Source organism: Cetorhinus maximus, chromosome 10 (genome assembly GCF_964194155.1).
Source record: "Cetorhinus maximus chromosome 10, sCetMax3.hap1.1, whole genome shotgun sequence".
Lineage (NCBI taxonomy): Eukaryota > Metazoa > Chordata > Chondrichthyes > Lamniformes > Cetorhinidae > Cetorhinus > Cetorhinus maximus.
This window is the reverse complement of record NC_135888.1, coordinates 31,034,913-31,059,935: the sequence shown is the minus strand read 5'-3', so window position 1 is coordinate 31,059,935 and position 25,023 is coordinate 31,034,913. Positions and strand designations below refer to the sequence as shown.

The 25,023-nt window shown below is 44.9% G+C and overlaps 1 protein-coding gene across 1 annotated transcript in view; it reads right to left on the bottom strand.

Annotated features, from left to right (window-relative positions):
- Positions 1–25,023, bottom strand: part of LOC144685615 (uncharacterized) — a 449,474-nt gene that overhangs the window by 84,734 nt on the left and 339,717 nt on the right. The window contains exons 33-37 of the mRNA XM_078550317.1: positions 19,993–20,046; positions 16,058–16,111; positions 13,626–13,679; positions 12,709–12,753; positions 5,795–5,839 (exon numbers count right to left, since the gene is read on the bottom strand). Of these exons, the coding sequence (XP_078406443.1) occupies positions 5,795–5,839; positions 12,709–12,753; positions 13,626–13,679; positions 16,058–16,111; positions 19,993–20,046 (252 nt within the window). The remainder of the gene's footprint in view (positions 1–5,794; positions 5,840–12,708; positions 12,754–13,625; positions 13,680–16,057; positions 16,112–19,992; positions 20,047–25,023) is intronic.

Below are 25,023 nucleotides of genomic sequence, written 5' to 3'. Positions count from 1 at the left end.
TGCAGAAGATTGCTCACTTTTGACAAGCTTTTCCAAGGGCGTGGCTGGTTCCCTCATCAACACCCCCTCCCCTCACCAACTCCCCCACCCCGCAACCTCCCAAGAGCATGAGCTTAAGAATTTCCATCAGTCTGTTTGTGCAAGTCTGACCCGCACTGGAGTCCTTGCCCCAGAACTGCACTGAAAGCCAGCCGGGAAAAAAAGACTTGTCTGTGCCTCCCACAAATGTGCAGCGTCTTTTTCTTCATGTCCTATGGGCGCAAGGTTGTGTGCGCTCTCCTCCGAGTTCCCCTCGGTGTTTAGGTCGCCAGGTGTACGTCTTTTAAAGGCAGTGTGAAGCACGCCATTGTGAAGTCACGCCGACTTGTGTGGTAAATTTGATGTGGAGGTTTGATTATAGCAAACAGGGCTTATAATTAGATGTAAATGTATTAAAAAGACATTCCCGATGTGCAGCGGTGGGAAATGCAGCCTGCCATTGACAGGTGGAGAGAACGATTCCAAACTGGTTTCACAACAGCGCAAAACCGATTTTTGGCCTTTTCGCCATATTGTCTTGCCCCGCCCACCATGATGCCTGACGCCAATGAGGCCGGAAAATTATGGCGTGGTCTCATCAATGTCCTGTACAACTGAAGCATAACCTTCCTACTTCTGTGTTTAATACCCTCACAATAATTAATAACATTCTAGTAGCTTTCCTAATTACTTGTACCTGTATAATAACCTTTTGCGATCATGTAAGACACCCAGGTCTCTCTGCATCTCAGAGCTCTGCTATCTCTCACCATTTAGATAATATGCTTATTTTTTATTCTTCCTGCCAAAATGGAGAATTTCACATTTTCCCACATTATACTCCATTTGTCAGATCTTTGCCCACTCACTTAACCTATCTATATCCCTTTGTAGCCTCCTTAAGTCCTCTTCACAACTGGTTATCCTATCTATCTTTGTTTCATCAGCAAATTTAGCAACCACACCTTCTGTCCCTTCATCCAAGTCATTTATATAAATTGCAAAAAGTTGAGGCCCCAGCATTAACCTCTGTGACACACCACTCATGACATCTTGCCAACCAGAAAAAGACCCATTAATGTCTACTCTCTGTTTCCTGTTAGCTAACCAATCCTCTATTCATGCCAATATGTTACCTCCTGCACCTTGAGCTTTTATTTTTCACAATAACCTCTGATGTAGCACCTTATCAAATGCCTTCTGGAAATCTAAAGACAGTATAGCCACTGGTTTACCTTTATCCACAGCGCATGCTACTTCTTCAAAGAACTCCAAAAAATTGGTTAAACATGATTTCCCTTTCACAAAACCATGTTGACTCTGCCTGATTAACCTGAATCTTTCCAAGTGCCCTGCTGTACCACCTTTAATAATGGGCTGTTACCTCCGACTAGTGTCGGAAAGTGCTGGCCCACAGAAATTAGAAAAAAATAAATACCTACTTGCCTGGTCTTGAAAATAATGCTGACACTTCCGTTCACTGGAGCTGCTAGGGGCCTGTATCGAAAGGCTCCTCGCAGACCCCGCGAAATGTAGCTCCAGCATATTCAGGGAGGCTATGCCCCTTTTTTTTATGGCACTTGATGCCATAAAGCAGGTAAGTTTAAAGGCCCAGGGAAATTGACAGGCCAGGGGAAGGCAAGTGTCTGAGGTAAGTAAGGATTTGGGGGATGGGGGTGTCTGAGATCGGAGTGGAGTTGGGGGTGTCCGAGCTTAGGGGGGCGGGTTGAGGGTGTCCGGTGTCGGGACAGGGGATCCCGAGGTCAGGGTGGGGGGTCCCGAGGTTGGGGGTGGGTCTGCGAGGTGGTTGGGGGAGGCGTTGGGGGGGTGGGTGTAGGAGGTCGGGGGGGATCTCGTTGGGGAGTAGGGGTGTGGGGGGTTCCCATGGGGTCAGTCTAGTTCTTTACAATAGTTACTCAGAAGTTAAAAGAGGTTTTAATTCTCCTAACTTTTTCTGGGTAACTATTGGTATAACCCCGATGGAACCATCCGAAGTTTACGTTTTAAATAGCATTTCCGGATGGTTCCTAGTGCAGCGCAATTGTCCAGAGGAATTGTGCAATTCTGGGAAATTGCCATGTAAACCCTTACCTGGGAACTTGCTAGAGGGATTTCCCAATGCATCTTTGGGGTACCCCCTGCCCCAAATCCGAAGCTGGGGACCGCGGAAGTTACAAACCTTAGCTTAAAACATTTTCCCTATAACAGATGTTAAGCTAACTGGCCTGCAGTTTCCTGCTTTGTATCTCCTTCCCTTTTTGAATAAAGAATTACATTGGATTTTTTCTAATCTAATGGAACCTTCCCTAAATCTAGGGAATTTTGGAAAATTAAAATAACACATCAACTATCTCATTAGCCACTTTTAAGACCCTAGGATGAAATCCATCAGGACTCCAGAACTTGTCAACCTGCAGTTCCAACAATTTGCTCAGTACCACTTCCCTGGTGATGGTAGTTTGAGTTCCTCCCTTCCTTCCATTTCCTGATTTACAGCTATTTCTGGGATGTTACTTGTATTCTCTATAGTGAAGACCAATGCAAAATACCTGTTCAATTTATCTGCCATCTCTTTATTTTTCATTATTAACCGCTCGAGCGTGAAATGACACGTGTTGACGTCAGCCAAGCGTGCCGACATCAAGGCGCAGTCGTGGTTGGCGGGCAGGTGAAAAGGCCAAGCAGCCTGTGCATTTTTTTGGAAACCTCATCCATGGGCGGGGTGAGGTTTCCAAAAGCAAATAAAAAAAAAGGTTTACAACTGAATTAGTAACATATCCCTGCTCATGTGACAGAGTCACACAAGGGGACATGTTTTATTATCTTTTTATTTTCTTTATTATTTTTCGTTATAGCTGCTCATCACCCGGATGCAGCTTTGCTTCAGAGAGTTTATGTAGCGTTCACTCATGCACATGCGCAAAGTTCACACTCGGCCCGCTCACCCTCCTTACCCCCCCACCCCCACCACACCCCCATACAGACAGCACTCAGCGCTGCCGCTTGCGTTTCAGCCCGACCACCCCCCCCCAGCCCCGCTGAGCCTGCCCGCCAAGGGCAAAATTCTGCTCCAGGCCTAACATAGCCTGCTCTCTGGCTGGCTCCACAACATGCTGTTCTAAGAAACTATCCTGAAAATCTTCTATGAATTCTGCATGAGGCTACCTTTACCCATCTGATTTTTCCAATCTATATGTAGATTAAAATCCCCCATGATTATCACTGTACCTTTCTGACAAGCTCCTACTATTTCTTCCTTTATCCTTGTCCTACCATATAGTTACTGTTAGGCGTCTGGTACTCCACTGCCACGAGTGACTTCTTGCTGTTATAATTTCTCATCTCGACCCAAACCGCTTCAACACCCTGTTTTCCTGAACTTTGATCATCCCTTTCTATTGTGCTAATACCATTATTAGTTAACAGAGCCACTCCACCACCTTTTCCTAGCTTCCTGTCCTTCCTAAGTGTCAGGTACCTTTCAATATTCAGGTCCCAATCTATGTCATCCTGCAGCCATGTCTCTGTAATGGCTAACAGATCATACTTATTTATTTCTATTTGCACTATCAGTTCATCTGTTTTGTTTCGAACACTACAGTGCATTCAGATACAGAGCCCTTAGTTTTTTTCCTTTTATTATTTTTGTAACCTCTAGCCTTATCTGCTGACTTACGCTCAGATTTGTACTCTCTGCACCTATCATGGTCTGTTTATCCTTTCCCACATTAATACCTTTCTCTCTTGCCTTGTCTCTACTCTTTGATTTACCACATCTTCCCAAATCCGATCCCTTGCTCCCACTATATAGTTTAAGACCTTCTCTCCTTCCCTAGTTATGCGGCTCGCGAGAACACTAATTCCAGCACAGTTCAGGTGTAGACAGCCCCCACTTTCCCCTGTACAGGTGCCAGTGCCCCATGAACTGGAACCATGCTGGAGAGGGACTTGAATCTCATAAAGGCCAGGCTGGGTTTATACAGCAGGGTTCCTTCCTGAAAGAGAATTAGTGAACCAGACAAGAGGTTCTTGGTTACAGTCTTGTAGATTGTTGCACTTCAAGTGCGTATCCAAGTATTTTGTAAATGCAATGAGGGTTTCTTCCTCTAGCACCCTTTCCAGGCAGTGAGTTCCAGACTCTCACTACCCTTGGTGAAAAATTACCCCTCAACTCCCCGTTAATCTTTCTACAAGTTACTTTTATATCTATGCTTTCTTGTTATTGACCTCTCTGCTAAGGGAAATAGGTCCTTCCTACCCACTCTATCTAGGCCCCTCATAATTTTATACAGCTCCATTAAATCTCCCCTCAGCCTCTTCTGTTCCAATCTGTCTGTTGACAATCTGACAGCTTCATGGTTGTACAGATGTTAGAAAACTGAATTCAAATTCTCAAACTGCCACAGTTGGATGTTAATCAAAGTCCCTGCATGACTAGTCCGGTATGTCTCCCCACTCAGATACTTGCAAGCTACCATTGCTAGCAACTGCTGGTACTCCTGGTATATCATCACGCCATCATCACATAGCAACAGCAACAAATAAAGCCAAGCACATGTAAATAAATGTACCCAACGGCAACAATAAGCAGCTACATTTATGGGTTTACTTTCCGCATGTCATTTTCTTGTGTGCACCTTTTTCGATGTTTACACAAATTCTTGTCTGCATACAGGCGGACTTAAATCGCTCAGTGGCCAAATGACAACTGCAACTATGAAGTGACAGAAAAACCTCTAAGTTTCACTCTTAGCTCTTTGTAGCATTATCATCTCTGGGCTAGAAAGGTTTGTGTTCAATCTCTGGTCCAGTTCACATTATCTAAAAGCAGTGTGGTGTTGAAAGTGAAGGATTATCAGAGGCACCAATCTTTTGAACGAGATGTATCTAAGGTGCCACTTGTCTGCTCTGGTCATTCAAGCTCAAAGATTCCATGGTACTCTCAAGGGCAGTCTTGGGCTGTGTTCCTTCATCGACCAAAACTACATAAAGCAGATTAGCTATTCATTCACCTGATTGTTATATGTGGCACTCTGCTGTGTTCAGAAAGGCTACCATGTTTGTCCAAACAATAACAGTGTCTGTACTTCAAAGTAATTTATTGGATAGGAAGCACTTGAGAGTTTTGATGGCAGCAATGCAGTGCCATATAATGGCAAATCTTTGTCACTATGTAAAAGAAAAATGGGAGAAGATGGTAATGTCACTGGTAATATCACTAGGAATCCAGAGGCTCATGCTAATGCTCTGGGGCATGGGTCCAAATCCCACAATGGCGGCTGGTGGAATTTAAATTAAATTAATAAATCTGGAATATAAAGCTAATCTGAGTAATGGCAACATTGACGACTATCATCGATTGTTGTAAAAATCCATCTGGTTCATTAATATCTCTTAGGGCAGGAAATCTGCTGCCTTTACCCAATCTGGCCTACATGTGACTCCAGACCCACAGCAATGTAATTGACTCTCAACTGCCCTCTGATTAGGCCACTCAGTTCAAGGGGAATTAGGGATGGGCAACAAATGCTGGCCTTGCCAGTGACACCCGCATCCCAAGAAAGAATTAAAAAAAGACATATTCAGATAAAATAACGTATACTCCATAGCTATGGAGCTGGTTCATAGAAGGTATTTTCTAATTTTAACAGATACAGTGGTGTAAAATACTGACATTAAATTATGCATCCTCCTCATAACTGCAAACATATCAAACAATATTTAGAAATGAAATTTTCATTGTGCTTTTTTTTAATATATATCAGAGAAGACTTACAGGGTGTCCCTTTAGTCCTTTAGGGCCTGGATCCCCCATCCTGCCCTGAAAATGCAAAGTAAATGATTTGAAAACAAAGTGTTATCATTTAAAATAAGAACAGAGTAAACAAAGGCTGATTCAGTTTACCTTTAAATCTGATTTCCTATTGGATAAATGTTGCTGCAGGGTTTGTAAATTATCTCGGACACTGATGAGTGTGTTACAGAATTGGCTCTTTCTGAAAATGAAAATGTTGAGCAAAGGCGAACTACTTCACCTTGAGGGTAAGAGGAGAGAAAACAAAGGAGAAGGTTTCTGCTAACCCAGGAGGCAAAAAAACAGTTTGGACCAATACTCTCATTTCCCAGTTTTTACTGGTGTTCCATTTTAAGGTATGCAAGGCCAGTTCGGACCAGTGTTCTTATTTCCCAGGGCAGCAGTTTTTGTCACGTAGGTGGGCGCGCACCCGGCGTGAACGGGAGTGAAATAGTGCGCGATGACGTAGAGTAAGCATCCTGACGTCATCGCGCATTCTCGCGATCTATCGGTTGGCGGGTGCGTGAGCGAGATGCAACAGCGCGCCTGCTGACAATTAAGAGGCCTATTAAGGCCCTCAAGTGATTCATTAAGTTGCATTTTTTGCTGCCCGCTCAACCATTCGGTTGGCGGGCGGGCGAATAGGCCAGGTGGCCTTTACATTTTTAGTGAAACCTCATCCATGGGCTGGATGAGGTTTCCAACGGTTCGTGAAAATACAATAAAAAATGTTAACATCCTTTTTTGCCTGTCCCTCTTCATGTAACTGAGTCACATATGGCGGCGTGTTTATATCATAAGTAAAAAGTTTAGTTTTCATTTGAAAATTCTTCAGCTCCCTGAGGCAGCTCTGTGCCTTCAGGGTGCTGTTGGTGCGTGCTCTCCCGCACATGCGCATACTTCAGCGTTCGTGCTCCTCCTGCCCCCATCCCGGCAGCGCTGAGGCTCTTAACGTGCCTTTCACGCTGGCTGGATGTTAGTTGGCCAGGCAGCGTGAAATCGCGGTCGGAGTCCAGTGGTGGTCAGTCTTGCGGCCGTTCCCAGGCCTGCCCACCACATCTGGCCGACGAGGGGAAATTCCTCCCCCCAAGTTTTTACTGTTTTTTCATTCTGGGAACCACTCTTTTGCCTCTCTCATTAGTCATGAAAGAATAATCAGTGCAGAGACAGGGAGTTGGTCACTACCATGCCCTCCCATCCAACCAGTGATACAAAGAGGGGACTAAGGGGTGAGAAATCGGAAACCATTTTTAAAGATGCCAGCATAAAAGTAAAATTGCATTCAACAAGAACCAAATGATATGACATTAACCAGGTCAGCAGAGGTTTACTTTCTTCCTGCTCATTTATATAGACATTTCTGACAACAAACATTGGATATTTAACAGTACCATTCAGAGTAGTGATACATGTTTTGGCCCACAATAAGGGCCATTGCAGTTTAGATACAACACTCAAAATTTTCAGTTTGCAAATGAGAATGATTTATCCCAGCAATGACTGAATAAAGCCCAAAGCTGATCTCCATCAGTTTGGTAAGGATTGACCAATGATGTGCATAGGATCCCGACGCCATTTTAACTGTCTACTGGGTAAAGCATGCACTCAACTCAATAAACATGGTAGTACAGTTGAAGGAACCCAAAAAGCTAAGTGCTATAATTATTTTTCTGGGGCCAAGAGGTGTACGAACTCCCCTGTTTCTCCGCGCTGCAGAAGGATAACATAGGTCATTGCTTCCCCAGACACCCCACCAGCCCCCCTGACCTATCTTGCTGTCAAGCGGGTCAGCCTCTGAGTTGCAAAATATACTGTGTCAACCCTGAGCCAGTAAAGTAAAGCAAGGCACCAGTTTTTTTTTGCCTGCAGCCTGCTGGTGCCATTGTAATGAGAGCTAGCACTGAAAACAGACCAGCCTCCCTCCGCACTACTGGGCAGAGAGCTAGCAGGCTTCGTCATTCAGCCAATCGATAGGTTCAATCTACTCTCTGTCTTCTTCCAAGCAGGAAAGCGAGGGGCCTTTGTTAAGACCTGTCCACAATCATCAGCACGACTCATTAAATTGAATAGGGTGAAGGTTAAGCAACGAAAGATAAATAATATCCAGTGAAATACTCACTCTGCGGCATTGAGAACTGGTGGAAATCACTCAGCTGAAGGCAGCAGTACTTAAAGGATGACCAGGCATGAGGCTTGAACATGCAACTATCTCCATGGCAACCAAATATTTAAATTACCATGGCGCATCAGCAACAAGCTAAAAATCTTATGGGGAGAATTTTCCCCAAGTTGGGTGGGCCATGTGGGAGCGGGTGCAGGCCCGATCGCCACCGCGCCGCCATTTTAGGCGGGCAGGCCAATTAAGGCCAGCCCAGCGTGTTTTGCGGTTCCCGGGGACAACGGGAGTGGGCGGGCGGCGTGCGGATCGGCAAACGCCACCGGGTCCAATGGCGACCCGGCGGCCTGTTTAAAGGCCAAGCTGCAGCCGCTCCAAGGCCGCTGTACATGGCCAGATATTGGGGCCAACGCAGATCCAGGCTGGCCATGCAGAAGGGTAGCGCGGGTGGTCAATGTGCGCCCCGGTTTTCGGACGAGTGCCTTGCTGCCCTCCTCGAGGCAGCACGGCAGGAGGTGCTCGTCCCCCAGGACGGGAGGAGGAGGCCACCCCACTTGACAAAATGTGTGGGGGAGGAGGTAGCGGAGGTTCTGAACTCTCACGACGTGGTGTGGCGCACATGGATCCAGTGTCGCAAGCAATTCAACAACCTGCTGCGCACAGGAAGGGTGAGAAGCATGTTGGCATTGTTCACTTCGCCCATCATGTAACCTTCTCCCCTCCCGGCGCCCCACCCATGTCTGACTGGCCTGAATGCAATGAGTCATTGACGGCATGTGTCCTTAGCTGGGCGTGCCAGCAGATATTCCCTGTGCGTTGGTCAGCCTGAGAGGGTGGTGATGAGATGGGTTCTGCACCCGCAGCATGTGGTGAACTGAGACCCACATGACTGTGGTGGGGTCAACCTGGAGGATTTGCACCCAAGTGCAGTGCTCGAACTCCAGGGCATGTTGAAGTCAGGGTGATGACATGGTGGGAGGGGATCTTCAAAGTGGCATGGCACAGATCGATCTGCTGCCCTCTGCGACCCATGTCATTGTGCCTCCTTGCTAAGGCAGGTTAAATTGTGTGCTCCCAAGTGTGATGAAGGCAGCACGTGGCCAAGGCGGTGGGGGGGAAGGACACACCTGGCATATTTGTGTGAGTGTTCGGTAGTAGCGGGGTAAGGATGCATTGGACCCCTGCAATGGCCAACTGCGTTTGGGGTGGGCCGGCCGCGAGGAGATTCACCCTATATGTATCACTTATTAATGCTCTTTTGTCATTTCCAGTAGAAGAATTCTCACAACACCGCAAAGCGGGTGAGGACTGGCGGTGGGCCCGCCCAGGTAGTGCTGCTTGGCTGCTTCTAGCAGGAGGCCCTCGACCTGGAGAGGCGCCATGCACCCAGGTCCACCAGAGCCAGAGAGGCTGGGGTTCCACGGGCAGGTATGTATGGCCAGCACACCCATCACCAGTAGTCTCCCAACAGCCATGGCAGTGCTGATTGTTGAGTGAGTGACATTACCAACATGGCTTGCCTATTGCGTGTGGAATGATGAAGGCACGATGATCCGGGGGACAGGCATGTACATTGACATTGTCCACACGCTAGCTGATCGAATGTCCTTACTCTCCCTTTCAGTATCAGTGGCGCACGGCCGGGACCCGGAGCAGCAGGAGCCCCCTCTGACACCTGAGGGCCATGAAGTTTCAACATCACCAACGTCACACCATCTCTGCCAGGCAGGCATCAGCGCAGATACTGGCACCTCAGTGGGCATCAGATCTTCGGCTAGTGTCCCGGGGCACAGCGGTGAAAGCAGTTCACAGTCACTGGAGGAGCTGGCAGAGACAGAGAGTGCCCATGGTGCCAGCAGTCGGAGGACTGCAAGGGCCCAGACACATGCTCAGTCTTTGGCTTATGATGAGCTTCTGGAGTCGTCCGCGATGCAGCCAACTCATGAGATGTAGCCGGGTGTGCGGGACCATCTGGTGGAGATGCATAAGACTGTGCTTGGCTTGGTGTCAGTGGTGGAGGAGTCTACACGGACCGTAGCCGATGCAATGAGCCTCATGACTGAGCGCCAAGCTTTCTTTATGGAGAGAGTGGCGACTCTCATGAAGAGGCAGCTCCAGGGACAGGATCAGGGGTTCCTGGGGTTACGTTTGGACCTGCAATCTCTCACAGCGGCACTGACCTCAGATGGTCAGTGCCCGTGTGGGCAGTGGTTTGGGCACCAGGTATCCCACTTCGGTGCCCATCCATCTACGGTGAGCAGGGAGGGCCGAACGGACCTCACGTCGGCGGAGCAGCTGCCCATCTTCTCTGCTGGCGCCTCTCAGGGCGCTCCAGATGAGGCCAGCAGCTCCTCCACTCCTCTGCCTGTGTCTGCGGCACCCAATGAGGATGCGACGACTGGGGAGATGCCAGCTGCGGAGCTGGCAGCTCCCTCCCTGGCGGGGCCAGCACAGGCTTGCCAGGCCAGAGGACATCACCAAGCCCATCGAGGCCAACAGGACAGCAGAGAGAGCAGGCTGTCTCAGATGCCAGTGCCAGCGAGGGGGCACCACAAAGACGTAGCACCTGCAAATGTAAAATTAAAGCACTTCAGGCACACCCCAGGTTCATCAGTGATGGTTTTTTGTTGCCCCCGCCCACCCATGAGTTCCTTCTGATTGTGTTTGCAGTGCGACAGCATTTCATTTGTGTTATGTTAAGAGACTTTTGTGAAAGTATTAAATTAACATTGTCTAACATGGCTGGGGGTGCCTCTTTTCTTGGGCAGGTGAATGAATTCCTGAGATGTTATGAGTGATTTGTGTGTCATTGACATTTACTGACTGGGCCCGTCGTCAGTGCTCCCATCCTGACAGATTTTACACTTAGGTGTCGAGTATGGAGCCTGCAGCCCAGGCTTGTCCTGAAGGTCCATATGTGGTGTGCTAGCTGAAGGTTCATTGGATTAAAGCCTCCCGGGTGTCCCTGCCTCCCTGGAGAATGCCCTCGTCAGCATCTGCCCCCTCAGCATTTCCCTGTGTTTGCTCATCCTCAGACTCACTGCTGGACTCATCGTGTTCAGCCACAGCCACTCCACCTACATCTTCTTTGTCCACAGCGTCCCCTCTTTCCAGCGCAAGATTGTGGAGAGTGCAGCATGCAACCACTATCAACGACATTCGATCTGGGGGTACTAGACCTGGAACGGTCCAGGCATCTGAAGTGCATTTTGAGAAGACAGATGGCTCTCTCCACCTCAGCCCTTGTGAAGGCGTGACTTCTATTGTACAGCTGCTCAGCTTCTGTTCTTGGATGGCAAGAAGCGTCATGAGCCACCTGCTGAGGGGATAACCCTTGTCACCCAGCAGCCATCCATCCAGGCGGGTGGAACACTGAAGAGCCCCGGAACTTGCGAGTGTCTGAGGATGTAGGCTTCGTGGGAGCTGCCTGGGTACCTTGCACAGACTTGTAGAATCTGCATCCTATGATCACACACTATCTGCACGTTCATGGAGTGGAAGCCCTTCCCGTTGGTGAAGGCACCGGGCTCAGCTGCTGGCACCTTGATGGCCACATGTGTGCAGTCTACTGCACCCTGGACACAGGGGAAGCCAGTAATGGCCGCAAAGCCTCCGGCTCGCTGTGCCTGGCTAGCCTCGTCCCAGTGGTAGTGGATGAAGGTCAATGCACGTCTGAACAGAGTGTTTGTGACCTGCTTGACACAAGTGTGGACAGCTGATTGGGAGACACCGCAAAGATCACCCACCGACCCCTGGAAAGAGCCAGAGGCATAGAAATTGAGGGCAGCTGTGACCTTTAGAGCCACGGGCATGGGGTGTCCACCCACACAGTTAGCTGAGATCTCTGGACCAATAATCTGACAGATAGTGTTGACTGTCTCCCTTGACAGATGGAGCCTCCTTCGACATTGTGCCTCAGACATATTGAGGTAGCTGCTTCGCCGCCTGTATACCCTGGCAGCAGGATAGTGGCGTCCTCTGCGGCCTTGGACTTTCTGTTGGCCCTGCTTCCCTTGTGCTTGCGCCTCTCCTCCCAAAGGTGGCTCCCCTGGAGGCTGAATGTGCACTCCTGGCCTCCTCCCACTTCTAGCTCTCTCTTCCTCCTCAGAGGAGGTGCCTCCAGTGGTCAGATCACCTCCCATTCCCAGGCTCAGGGAGGCTTCCTCAAACCTACAGGCCCCAAAACAAATCCTCACTGCAAAGTGCTGACCTGAAGGTTATGAGTCCTGTCCAAGCAGCTGGGATGGGTTTTGAAGTTTTCCAGCTCACACAGGCAAGTTTCAGTAACTTTTGTACAATAACTTTTAAATCTGTAGAATCGCGACTCCACTGAGCCCTCTTCTCCTGCTCGTGGATGAGGTTTATATAACTTTCTGCTACCCGTCTGCCTGTTGCGCCCGTGCGATGAGCCGAAGGTCGTCTGGGCGCCGCAAAATCCCTGTCAATTGGAACCTCAAGGGCCTTAAGTGGCCCGTCAATTAATGGCGGGCACACAACGGAGATCGTCGCGTGCCCACCCACCGAAATATCGCGATGGCGCGCGGTGACGTCAGGACGCTTGCCCGACATCACCGCACGTCATTTTACGCGTCGGTGTGCAGGTCCCGTTCCCCACACGTCGATGGGGAAAGTTCTGCCCTAAGAATCTCATTTGACATAAATAGTGGAAATATTAATTCATGCATTTCTGTACAACAAAATGAAAATAAAAAGCACTTTTATGTCATACAATGAAAAGGGCACCATTATTTTTGGTAAGTGAAGCGAATTTTAAACCTACTGGTGGTCCAGGAGACCCTCTCTCTCCAGGCTTGCCATGTGGTCCCTGAAAAATAGTTTCATTTGAAAAATCAGTTTCAAGAGCTTTGGATCCTGTTTTAAAAAATTCCAAGGTTTCCTGTGATCTCCTTTGGATATGTATTTCACATGACAGGGTGACAGACAATGGGCATTCTCTTAAGCCCATGCTGCTTTGTGTTATCTATTGGAAAGCACTGTTCTCTCAACTTTATTTACCTTCTGTTCCTCTCATATAGGGAAAGAGTGGGGCTTTGCACATTTCCTCAGTAATGTAGGCAAGAATGTTATCTTAATAGCTAGGCAAGTTGAACAATGTGTCACAAACCAAGCTCAATTGCCAAAGTGCTATGATGCAGTGCACTAGGGGAGGCAGTAGCATAGTGGTATTGTCACTGGACTAGTAATCCAGAGACCCAGGGTAATGCTCTGGGGACCAGGGTTTGAATCCCACCACGGCAGATGGTGGAAATTGAATTCAATAAATATCTGGAACTAAAAGTCTAATGATGACCATGAAGCCATTGTCGATTGTTGTAAAAGCCCATCTGGTTCATTAATGCCCTCTGGGAAGGAAATCTGCTGTCCTTTTCTGGTCTGGCCTACATGTGACTCCAGACCCACGGCAATGTGGTTGACTCTTAAAAATGCCCTCTGAACAAGGGCAATTAGGGATGGGCAATAAATGCTGGCCTAGCCAGCAATGCCCACATCCCATGAATGAATAAAAAAAAGTGCTCCAACACACTCTACTTTAACTCTTAACAGATCACAAGAGACTGACAATCTTTAGCACAGATTTCATTTCTTTTTCAATCTAATGATTCAAATGAAATGTCGTAATCATTAACATTTGTTCCGTTGTCGTTACTGTTATTTTTTTGTTTTGGTCTTACTTACTTTTAGCCCTGGTTTTCCCGACTTTCCTGGTAGTCCTTGTTTACCTGGTTCTCCCTAAAATTAATTATTGTACAGTTAATGAATATACATATGGAATAAAATTCTGATGTACTGCTACACAATTACTTGGAACAGAAAGTCAATTGTGAGCACCAACTAATGGCAGGCAAACCAGATTTGTTACTCTACATGAGTCGAAGAAACAATGTTTCATCATTCACCGGTACTCATGATAGTTTTCCATTAATCCACCAACATAGTTCAGTGCAGGTCTAACTTTTATTTTTCCTACTTAGAAAAAGACAGCAGAAACAGTACCTTCATGAAAAATAAACATCTGCTAAATTATGTTTAAGTAAAAATCAAATAATTCATCCATTTTAGTCAAGAACCTTATTAAAACACAACATTGCCTGTCATAAATCATATTTCAACTTGGGATACATGTTTCCTGATCAGCAAAGTTCAAGTAAGAACATGTAATACATTCGGTGTATTTTTCTGGGTGTTACCTTTAGACAGATGTTAAGCTGTGTAAAAAAAAAAGTTAATATTTGACCAAAAATATCTTAAGTGGAAACATCCGTCGAGTGTTTGTGCCTGAAACTCACTTACAAATATTTGTAATTCTTAGGATGTACTTGAACTTAAATAACATGAGGAACTTTGGATCCTGCTTCTATAGAAAATACACCAAAATATATTCTCTACTTTCTAACATACTCAACTGAGTAAATCCTATAGAAAAAGGACTCCAAAGACATCATCATGTTGTTTAGCATTAAATACACCCTAAGAATTGCTAACCATTGTAAGTTAAACAGCAGGTGGTGGAGTTTCCACTTTGGGTGCCATCGCAAACTTGGGTACAAATTACCCCAGTTTTACGAAGTGAAATTGTGGTTTAAGTTTGCATAATCATTTGTATAACCACAAACATAAAATTTTCCAGGAATCAACACAATCAAGCAGTGATATAGAAGATAGTTCTTTTCCTCTCGCATTAAAAAAACATTTATCGACATATTTAAGAGTGGTAACTTGGTGCAGTTTTATTAACACAGCTGAAAACAGGTTTAGCACAAAAAAAGTCACGGAAACTCAATTTGCGCTGGACGTCCTTATGCTTGAAATTCCTTGTCTTTTCTTGTGCTGGTTGGGCCATTTTTGTACAAACAACATAACCGAGCAGAATCCCTACCACAGAAATTTGTATTAAGTTAAAATTCTCTAACTGATGCAGCGAAGGTATTTCCCAGCAATACACCGCGGGTCCATTTTTCACCGATCACAGCAAAGGTTTCATCTTTCAGTAAGAAGGTTGCTAACTCAACTGAAGGCAGTATCCTGTCCAATAATGCTTGGCACAACAACCAGTTTACGGAAAACTTCCTCCATACAAGTTTAATTTGTATTGATTAAAAGTCGTGGTGCTATTGATAGTGAAAAATAATTAAGAACAGTAAATAGAAGCAGGATCCAAAGGCACCACCATGTTATTTAAGTTTAAGTACACCCTCAGAATTACTAACCATTGTAAGTTAAACAGCAGGAGGTAGAGTTTGTGTGCCATCATGAGCCTGGGCACAAACTGCGCTCAAAATTACCTCTCCTCTCAGGCCTCAGATAAAATAAGCAGATTGACCTTCCTTGTTGCACTTTGTGACATTTACTCAGTGAGATTTCATTTTATTTGAAATTTAATTTAATTTAATTTCTTTTTATCAGATGCTGAAAATAATAACTTTAATTACAAGCATGGTGTAAACATTTATGTGAAATAGATGTGCTTCAACTTTCAGAGTTTCTAAGAGACTGAAAACTTTGATGACAGTACATTATACATGAAGAGTTAAAAATTGGAAAGCCGAGATTAAAAGAAAATAACCCAGCTAATGTATAAATAGAGGGCAGAGGTCAAGCGACATATTATGAAAAATAAGACTTGTGATTGAAAACTTCCGAGTATCTCAAGCACAAGCCATAAAGCATGTGTGATTCAGCTGACATAAGTTACTGCCTGCATGTTATGTATTCTGTTTATGAGCATTCTGGGGATTCTGCTTTTATACATTTGATGCATTTTCTTTAAGACACCCTTGGTCATTCAGAGGAAGGATAAGTGGTAGATTAAAACTCTTGGTACACCATGGGCCAGTGATATTGGAGTTCTGCTTACAGTTACGGTTCACTGTAAGGAGCAAGCATGAAGTGAGCATGGAGAACAAGATCGAGACGCAAAGACAGAAGCATTATAAAGGAATGAAGAAAGTGATGGTCAGCACCAACAACAGCCATACGACTGTTGGAAGAGGCATAGTAATGTTCCAGAAAGAAAATTTCCAACAGCTGCAGCTTAGACTTGTATGCCACTGTTAAAACATGGCATATGTGACAAACTTCCTTATTAACAGGAACAGAGCCTATAGTACCTTGGCTCCCCTTGATCCTGGCCTTCCTCGTTCGCCCAAAGGGCCGGGGAATCCCTGTGGGTAACAAACAATGCATTCAATCCCACCAAATTTCCAAGGAAATTCCGCTATCTAAAGTATCAGAAGAGTGCAATAACATTCTGTACTGGCCAGTGAAGACATAAATGTCAAATAAATTAAAACTTTGCATCACAATCAAGTTAAACAAAGAAACCCGGTGTAATATGCCAGGATTAGAAAATAAAACTCCATTAAACAAGACCCAAAGTTCAAAGATCAAAGGAAGCAATGAAGTGAACAAATTTGTTTATTTAGAGGATAAACTAAAATGGATTATATATGTTTTAGAATTCCAATTATTTCTGAAATGGATTTCATGATACTGATTTACTGAAGGCTGTGGAAGCAATAAAATGTAACTAATGCACAAAAGTAAGCAAGATACAGCTATCTTCTGCACATTAGCTTTGCACGCCTCATAATCACCGAGGTTTATTGAAATTTTGAGATTTACTTCACAAGCTGATAAGGTGAGTAAACATGGGGCAGAATTTTGCCCTTGGTGGGCGGGCGGGCCCCACCAGCTCGGCGGTGGGCGGGCAGCTGATCCTCATCGCTGAAACGGGGCCCACCGCCATTTTGAGTGGGCAGGCCACTCGATGGGAAGCTCTACACGCTTCCTGTGTGTGTGTTTGGGAGGTGGGGGGATTCCCCAACTGTCAAAGTGCTCTCTTTCGCGCATGCACACAAAAGAGCGCACTGCTCTCTGAGACTAAGTGTTGTCTCAGGGAGATTACTGACAGTGTAAAAAAACTTTAAAAATAGAAAAATCAAAAAATTATTAACATGTCCCCGTCATGTGACAATGTCATACGAGATGGGACATGTTAATAAGAAGCATAGAAATTTTATTAAAGTTTTTAAAAACGGACATGAAACCTCAACCCGCTGGTGGATGAGGTTTCATGTTTTTTCAGAAGCCCACTGGGGCTCCTGGCCTGCCCGTCAACCTTAAGGTTGAGCGGGCAGGGCCTTTAATTATCTTAATTATCCTGTCAATGGCCTCAATTGGCCATTGACAGGATGGCAGGCGGACAGCTGATTTCGCCTTCCTGAATATTTAAATGGACCGGAATGACATTGGGGGTTTCCCCCCGACGCCATTCCGCGTCATTTTCGTGTCGGCGAGTGGGCCCCGCCCCCAACTTGCCGACGGGAAAATTCTGGCCATGGAATTTTCAAATGTTCATTCACGGTATGTGGGCGTTGCTGGCAAAGCCAGCATTTATTGCCCATTCCAAGATGGTGATGAGCCACCTTCTTGATCTGCTGCAGTTTATGTGCTGTTGGTACACCCCCATTACTGTTAGAGAGGGGGTTCCAGGATTTTAACGCAGCAACAGAGAAGCAATAGCAAAATGCTTCCAAGTCAGGATGGTGTGTGACTTGGAAGGGAACTTGAAGGTGGTGGTGTTCTCACACACCTGCTGCTCTTGACCTTGTAGGTGTTGGAGTTCACAGGTTTTTAACATGCTGTTGAATGAACCTTGACTGGTCAATGCAATACATTTTGTAGTGGTGAGAAATGATCATTTGAAATTAACTCCATTTCTTCCATTGATATGCATATCTATCCCATCATGGACCCTATCTCATTCATTTAGCCTCATGATGGTCAATTCTTCATAAGTACTCCCCAGTTTCCAGAGATCAAAATCCAGAATATGTATCTATTCTCAGATTTCCACCACTGAACCCTGGCATTCCGTCCTTCAGATGGGCATTCTCACCCCTGACAACATATGGATGATTGTATCCCAAAAAGTAATTCATCATCTCAATCCATAATGATCCCTGTAACCTTGAATTCCATTCCCACCACTAACCAAATATTTACCCAGCTCCTTTTAAAGGAGTGTTTCATTTCAGCCTCAATTGTGGGAGTTTAAAATTTCTTTTGATTTTTAATCTTGCTTGAGACTTCTTAATTTTCTATCTGTGCAGCTGGTTCTATGAAATCATTCTTTTGACTGGAATAAACCAAGTAATGCATCACAACAGATGTAATATGCGATTTACTAGACATTCATCAATTTAATGCTCTTATAGAAATTTCAATATCATAGTCTGCTTTTCAATTGATAGCTCTTCTAATGATACAATGTGTGGTACACAGATGTTCCACATCTGGTAGGGATCACAGGCTTGAAATATATCTTCACACATGCATATTATTTTTATTGTTCCTGTAGTGAAATATATCCGGAGGTACTATGAAAATAACAACAGGATCAGATGTATATTAAACTGAGGATATTGTACCAGGGGAGCATTATTTGGTTTAGTTTATATGCTCAAGATTCATAACTCAAAATTAAATTGTTAAGTCAAATAATCCAGTAAAGCTTCACTGTAATGCACCAGAGGAAACTATGATCTCGACAGGCACTCCGGTGCAGTACTGAAAGAGTACAATATTTGTGGGGATATCATCCTTCATGTGGATTGTTTAACTGAGGGCTGTCCTCTCTGTTCCAGTGGATGTTAAAAATTCCATAGCAATATGTGAAAAAGAGCTTGCCACAAGTGAACATTCTTTCATATCAACCCTGCCCTGCTGTTTTAACACACAGACATGTGGGTCCATTTTAATCCAGTTGAGGTGGACTGGCATTTAAAAAGCTTATTAACCCTCTCGGAACTCTGTTCTGTCACACCATTTTTGAATTTAATTGCAGGGTTGTGAAGGCAGATAAGATGCCTGCCTAAAGCAGGGGATGGGGGTTGGGGGTTTTGTGGGGGGGGTGTGGGGTGCGGGCAGGGGGCACATGAGTTTATGCAAATTGGGGTTCAATTACATCAAACATACTCCAATTCTATTTAAACTGGGGCCTAAAGGATGACGCTGACAGGGATTTTCTGCCAGGCAGAAAATGATCTCCAGCACTCAAGCAGTATGAGGAAAAACTTTCCATTGTAAAGTTTAAAGGAGCAGATGTCCTCCTTTAAGACCCACAAAATAAATTGTGGCCGCCCCTATCATGGATTCTCCGTTCACTCCTTCAAAGCTCGATTCAAGAACCTCCCCACTCCATACCACTCACCTGCAAACCAGGCTGGATGTCCATGGACAACCTGCTCACCTTCGATTAGCAGCCACTGCTCTGCATCCCATCCCCCGAACAGCCCCCCAACACACCCCAATCATTTTGGGTGGAACATGAAATGGTGGGATTTAAATGAGGCCTAATGGACTGATAAATCCACCCCATGGCTGCTGTTTTTGTCCGTATAACAACAGTCACTGCACTTATATGTGAGATACTTCAAGGTGTGATTAAGATGCTATCTCAATTCATCTTTCTTATTACAGATGTAACAGAATAGTTGGTAATTATGTTAAGAATTATATTGCAAAAAAAAGTGACCAGTTGCACCATCAAAGTTAGCAGCTCTCCCAATGATAAGACACAGGATCTGTTTTGCTACTTGCACTGCATTATTTCTATGGCATCAGGCGAGTCAGTTTTGCAATGTATTTAATAATTATTGGTGTTACCACTATGTTTTCATCGGGCTGACTAACATTGATAGGTTGTGAAATTAACACAAATGCGTACAACAAATACTGCGGAATGCATCTCAACAGCTTTGATATGAACTGCGAGGGCTACAGTTACTTTGATTCACCTATACTCCTACTCCAGGCTTCAGGCGGGAGCATTAAGCACACAGCCTATGCATCCAAATAAACAGTTGACTTCCTTGCTAATGGTGGATTTCTCCTACTTTATGCATGCGATCATCTATTGCATTCAATAACAATATTTGTTGTGGCATTTGATGGGAATCCAAACTTAATGATGCAATTTGTGTTTTGATTAATGTAATTTTCACTAATTTGTATGTAACAGCTGGTTTTGCTTCTCACTTACATACATGCCTACAGGTCCTTGCGGTCCTCGGAGTCCAGGTTTACCATTGGAACCCTGGAAACATAAAGCAGGTATATAGTAATTCACTTTACTAATAAACGTTACAACTCGCAAGTTTAAACTTACACTTGTGTTTCTCCTATTATTGTAATTTAGTAAATCCCAATTCAAGTCAATGAAGCAGATAAGTCTTCATCTCAATCCAAGAAGGTCTTGCGACATCCTTCCAATTAATGAGATACACTTTGAAATTTGGACCATTACACATTAGATGGCTGAGAACATGAAGATACTTTTAGCTCAGGGGCACTTTGATTATAAATAAGATTATAAAATAGGTTGTCATAAACAAAATACAATACCAATATCTTTGCAAATTGCTGAAAAAAGCGACATGGGGCAGAATTTTTCACTTGGCGTGTGGGTGCACGCCTGACACGCTCGAGTGTAAAATAGTGCGCGATGACATTGGGTGAGAGCCCCAGCGTCATTGCGCACTCGCTTGATATTTCAGTTGGCGGGCATGCGCTAAACTCGGAAATGCGCCCGCCAACAATTAAGAAGGCTATTAAGCCCATTAGCAGCGCAATTAACAGGGAGTTTTTGCTGCCCGTCCAATCTTACAGTTGGCGGGTGGGTGAACCAGCCAGGCAGCCTTTGCATTTTTCAGGAAACCTCATCCACGGGCGGAATCAGGTTTCCGTCATTAAATTTAAAAAAGTTAAAGTGTTTGGACAGAATTTTCATGTTGCATATGTTGCGGTGACTGTTTCCAATGTGTGGGCATTTTTTCCCGGCTTTTAAAATCTTTTTTTTTTGTATTTATATTCTTCAGCTCTCTGAGGCAGCTCTCTGCCTGCTCTGACTTCAGTGCACGCCCTCCTCACGCGCCCAACCCAGGCAGCGCTGATCGTATCAGTGCGCGTTTCACACTGGCTGGCCATTCATTGGCAAATCGCAGTCAGAGGCTGACCGTGGTCGGCGGTCCATTTCCCGACCGCTCCCGGGCCCGCCGATCGTGCCCGCCCACCAAGCTGAAAATTCAGGTCATGTTGTTGAATCTTGCACTCATCAGCACCTCTATTCAAGAAGGGAGGGAGACAGGAAAAAGGAAACTATAGGCCAGTTAACCTGACATCTGCCGTGGGGAAGTTATTAGAATCGATCATTAAGGAGGATATAGCTGGGCACTTAAGAAGTGCTCAAGGCAATAGGGAGGAGTCAGCATAGTTTTGTAAAAGGAAAATCATGTTTAACCAATTTACTGTAGTTTTTTGAAGGTATAACATGTGCAGTGAATAAAGGGGAGCCTGTAGATGTACTGTATTGGATTTCCAGAAGGCTTTTGATAAGGTGCCACATCAAAGATTATTACGGAAAATAAAAGTGCATGTTGTAGTGAGTAACATATTAGCATGGATAGATGATTGGCTGAAAGCAGAGAGTATGCATAAATGGGTCTTATTCTGATTGGCAGGATGTGATTAGTGGAGTCCCACAGGGGCCTCAATTTTTTACGATTTACAACAATGACTTAGATGAGGGGAGTGAAGACATGGGAGCTAAATTTTCAGATGACACAAAGGTAGGTAGGAAAGTATGTTGTGAAGACAACATGGGGAGGTTGCAGATGGATATAGATAGGTTGAGTGAGTGGGCAAAGATCTGGCAAAAGGAGTTTAATGTGGGAAAATGTGAAGTTGTTCACTTTGGCAGAGTATTACTTAAACGGAGAATGACTGCATAATTCTGAGGCGGAGAAGGATCTAGCACATGAGTCACAAAAAATTAGTATGCAGGTAACAGCAAGTAATTAAGAAGGTTAATGGAATGCTATCCTTTATTACAAGAAGGGTTGAACATAAAAGTAAGGATGCTATGCTTCAGTTATACAGGGCACTGGTGAGACCGCACCTGGAATACTGTGTGCAATTTCGTCTCCTTATTTAAGGAAGGTTATAAATGCATTGGAGGCAGTTCAAAGGAGGTTTACTAGATTGATACCTGAAATGAGTGGGTTGTCTTATGAGGAAAGATTGAACAGACTGGGTTTGTTTCCACTGGAGTTTAGAAGAGTGAGGGGTGATTTGATTGAAGTATACAAGATCCTGAACGGCCTTGACAAGGTGGACATCGAAAGGATGTTTCCTCTTGTGGGTGAGTCCAGAACTAAGGGGCACTGTTTTAAAATTAGGGGTCGCAGTTTTAGGACAGAGATGAGGAGAATTTTTTTCTCTCAGAGGGTTGTGCGACATTTGGAATTCTCTGCCTCAGATGGTGGTGGAGGTGGGGTCATTGAATATTTTTTAGGCGGAGGGAATGAAAGGTTATTGGGGTTGGATGGGAATGTGGAAATCGAAACACAAGAAGATCAGCCATGATCTTATTGAATGGCGGAGTAGGCTCACGGGGCCGAATGGTCTACTCATGTTCCTATTTCTTATGTTCTTACGTTATTATGACAGAACCGCAAAAATGCCAAATTTCAAAGGCATTAGATGGCTGTCCTCTTTTGTAGGGCATTGGTGCTGACCACCGCTGCCACCACTCCCCATGCTGGATTGTTGACTTTGCTCACTGGTCTTTGCCTAGAGTGGGGGTAGAGGACTTCACAGTGGCCCTCCACTGTTTCCAGTAGGTGCTCAAAAGAGGCATTGTTAAATTTGGGGACAGCATGTTTCCTCCCTTTAACAGCCATGACTTTCCAGCAGCTTCCGATCCCTTAGAGAATCATAGTTTTGTGCAGGGGCACCCTTTAAATATGGTGCTCGGATTAGTGAAGGTGGCAGCGGGACGGGTGAATCAGAGATGCCCCTGCCAGCGATCCGGCGTGTTTCCCGGGGATGCATTATTAATGAGGTGGGACATGCCAGGAATGTGACAATATGGTGTGAAAACGCGCCATTGTGACCAGCGGATAAAACATCTTTTTTTCCAACTGTTACCGCAATTAGTGCAAATCTGGGATGACTCGGTCCATAGGCCCATTTCTGAGTTTTCTTGATATATAGCAAGCAATGATCTGGTTGGGGTAGCCATTATCCCACAGGATAGCTTTGATGCACCCTATTTTGGCATCAAGCTTGCAAGGTGAGCGAATACCTCGGCCCTATTTATGAGGTTGCCGATAAGACCAATCTTATAGCATGTGGAACTGTTGAAATACCAACGTGTGTATTGACCAATGAAGGTAGGCTTGCGGTAGACATTAGTAGAGAACCAATTGGCAGATTTCTCAACTAACATGTTGAAGAAAGGGAGCTCGTTAGACTGGTCCATTTCAAGGGTGCACTTGAGCATGGGATGGAGCCCACTAAGGTATGTAAGGAAATTCTTACATGCAGCTGCAGTTTCAAATATAGCAAATGTATCACCTATGTATTGGAAATATGTAAGGGATAGGGAGTTAGGGGTCATTTCATCGAAGACCTGTTTCTCGTGGAGACCAATGAAAACTTTAGTGTCGGCTGGGCATGGTGGGGATGCCATGGCAACAGCATCTATTTGGGCATAATGGTGTCGTTAAAGCTGAACTCAACTGTGCGAGTTGCTAAGTTCCGAAGTTCAATGAATACAGAGTCAGACAATGGTGGCAAATCAAGATTGCCGTGATATCGTGACACAGCACAAATATCTATGGCTCCCTTCAACAGCACATTAGAGAAAGGCTAGTAATGTCAAACGAGCACATAGACACAGTAATGCTATTGATATGAAAGTCTTGTATAGTCTTCATGGAGGTGAAGAAATCCTTCACTGTTTTTGTGGAAAACTCACTCAGAACCAGTTGTAGCAACTCACTCAACCATTTGGCCAATTTGTGATGTACAGAACCAGTCATAAATAAGATAGGGCATAAAGGGTCATCATTTTTGTGTGTCTTAGGCAGCCCATACATAACAAACACAGTGAACCAGGAGGATGAATGTTCATACACACCATCAGGCAGCTCAGTACTCTTACACAAATCTGTAATGTTTTTGCAACTTGTTTTTGGGCAAGTATGTGCGGTGCTGATTGGTGGTGGGTCCAATTTTGGATCGATCATTAAGAATGGCGTGCATTTTGTCAATATACTCATGCTTGTTGAGGATGACTATTCCAGTCCCTTTGTTGGGCTTACAGGTATGTATGTCTGGGTTGGCCTCAAAGCCTGCAATACCAACAGACATTCATGCTGCATGTAAAAATTGGACAAGTCATTAGGTATCCCGCAATATGAATGTACTAAATCAGCTAGGTGCTCTTTCAAGGGCTCACCGTTTTCACTGGATGTTGGTTTGTGGTGGATAGCTGGGAATAGACGAGAAAGATACTCAGCAAATACTTCTTCGCATTTGATGTGGGATGAAGGGACACCAAAATTGAAGCTGTGTGCGAGAGCAAACTCCTCACTTTTAGAGAGTGCATGATTGTACAGATTGGCTACAGCGTATTGGCAGCATCGTTAATTGCACCACTGATATCCCAGATTTGGTCTTTGGGGAGCCCCTGTCTCAGGTATACCAGCAGTCACACAATTTGAGCAACAGGTAAAGCTAGCCATTTCACACTGCTACTGTGCATAGCAACACAAGTGATATTTTCCACTAACAGGATGCTGCTGTCAAGTCAAAAGGATGTCTGCCTACCACACAAATAAATGAACAATGTGTTGTATTAATTTCAGTGCTGGTTTGCTGCCAGGTATGTAAGCCATATGTCCCATGTCTGGTGGATTGTCTCAAACAGCACGGCCATTCGACTGTTCACAGCAGGAACAGTACTGAACATAGACAACCAGCCCGTGCTTTCACAACTCAGAACGTAGTGTCCAACATTAGATGTGATTCCACAATTGGACCACACTTACTCAACAATCCTGATTGTGCTAACAATTACGCTAACAACCAATTTAAGATTATCAGTTATGCGCATAATGTCGCTCATTTACGCATGCTAGAAGCTATATATATTCATACGCAGAGCAGTGTCCCTTGCAAACATAAAGAATATGTCCAGGCATTGTGCCTTTTTCAACTTAAACAAAAG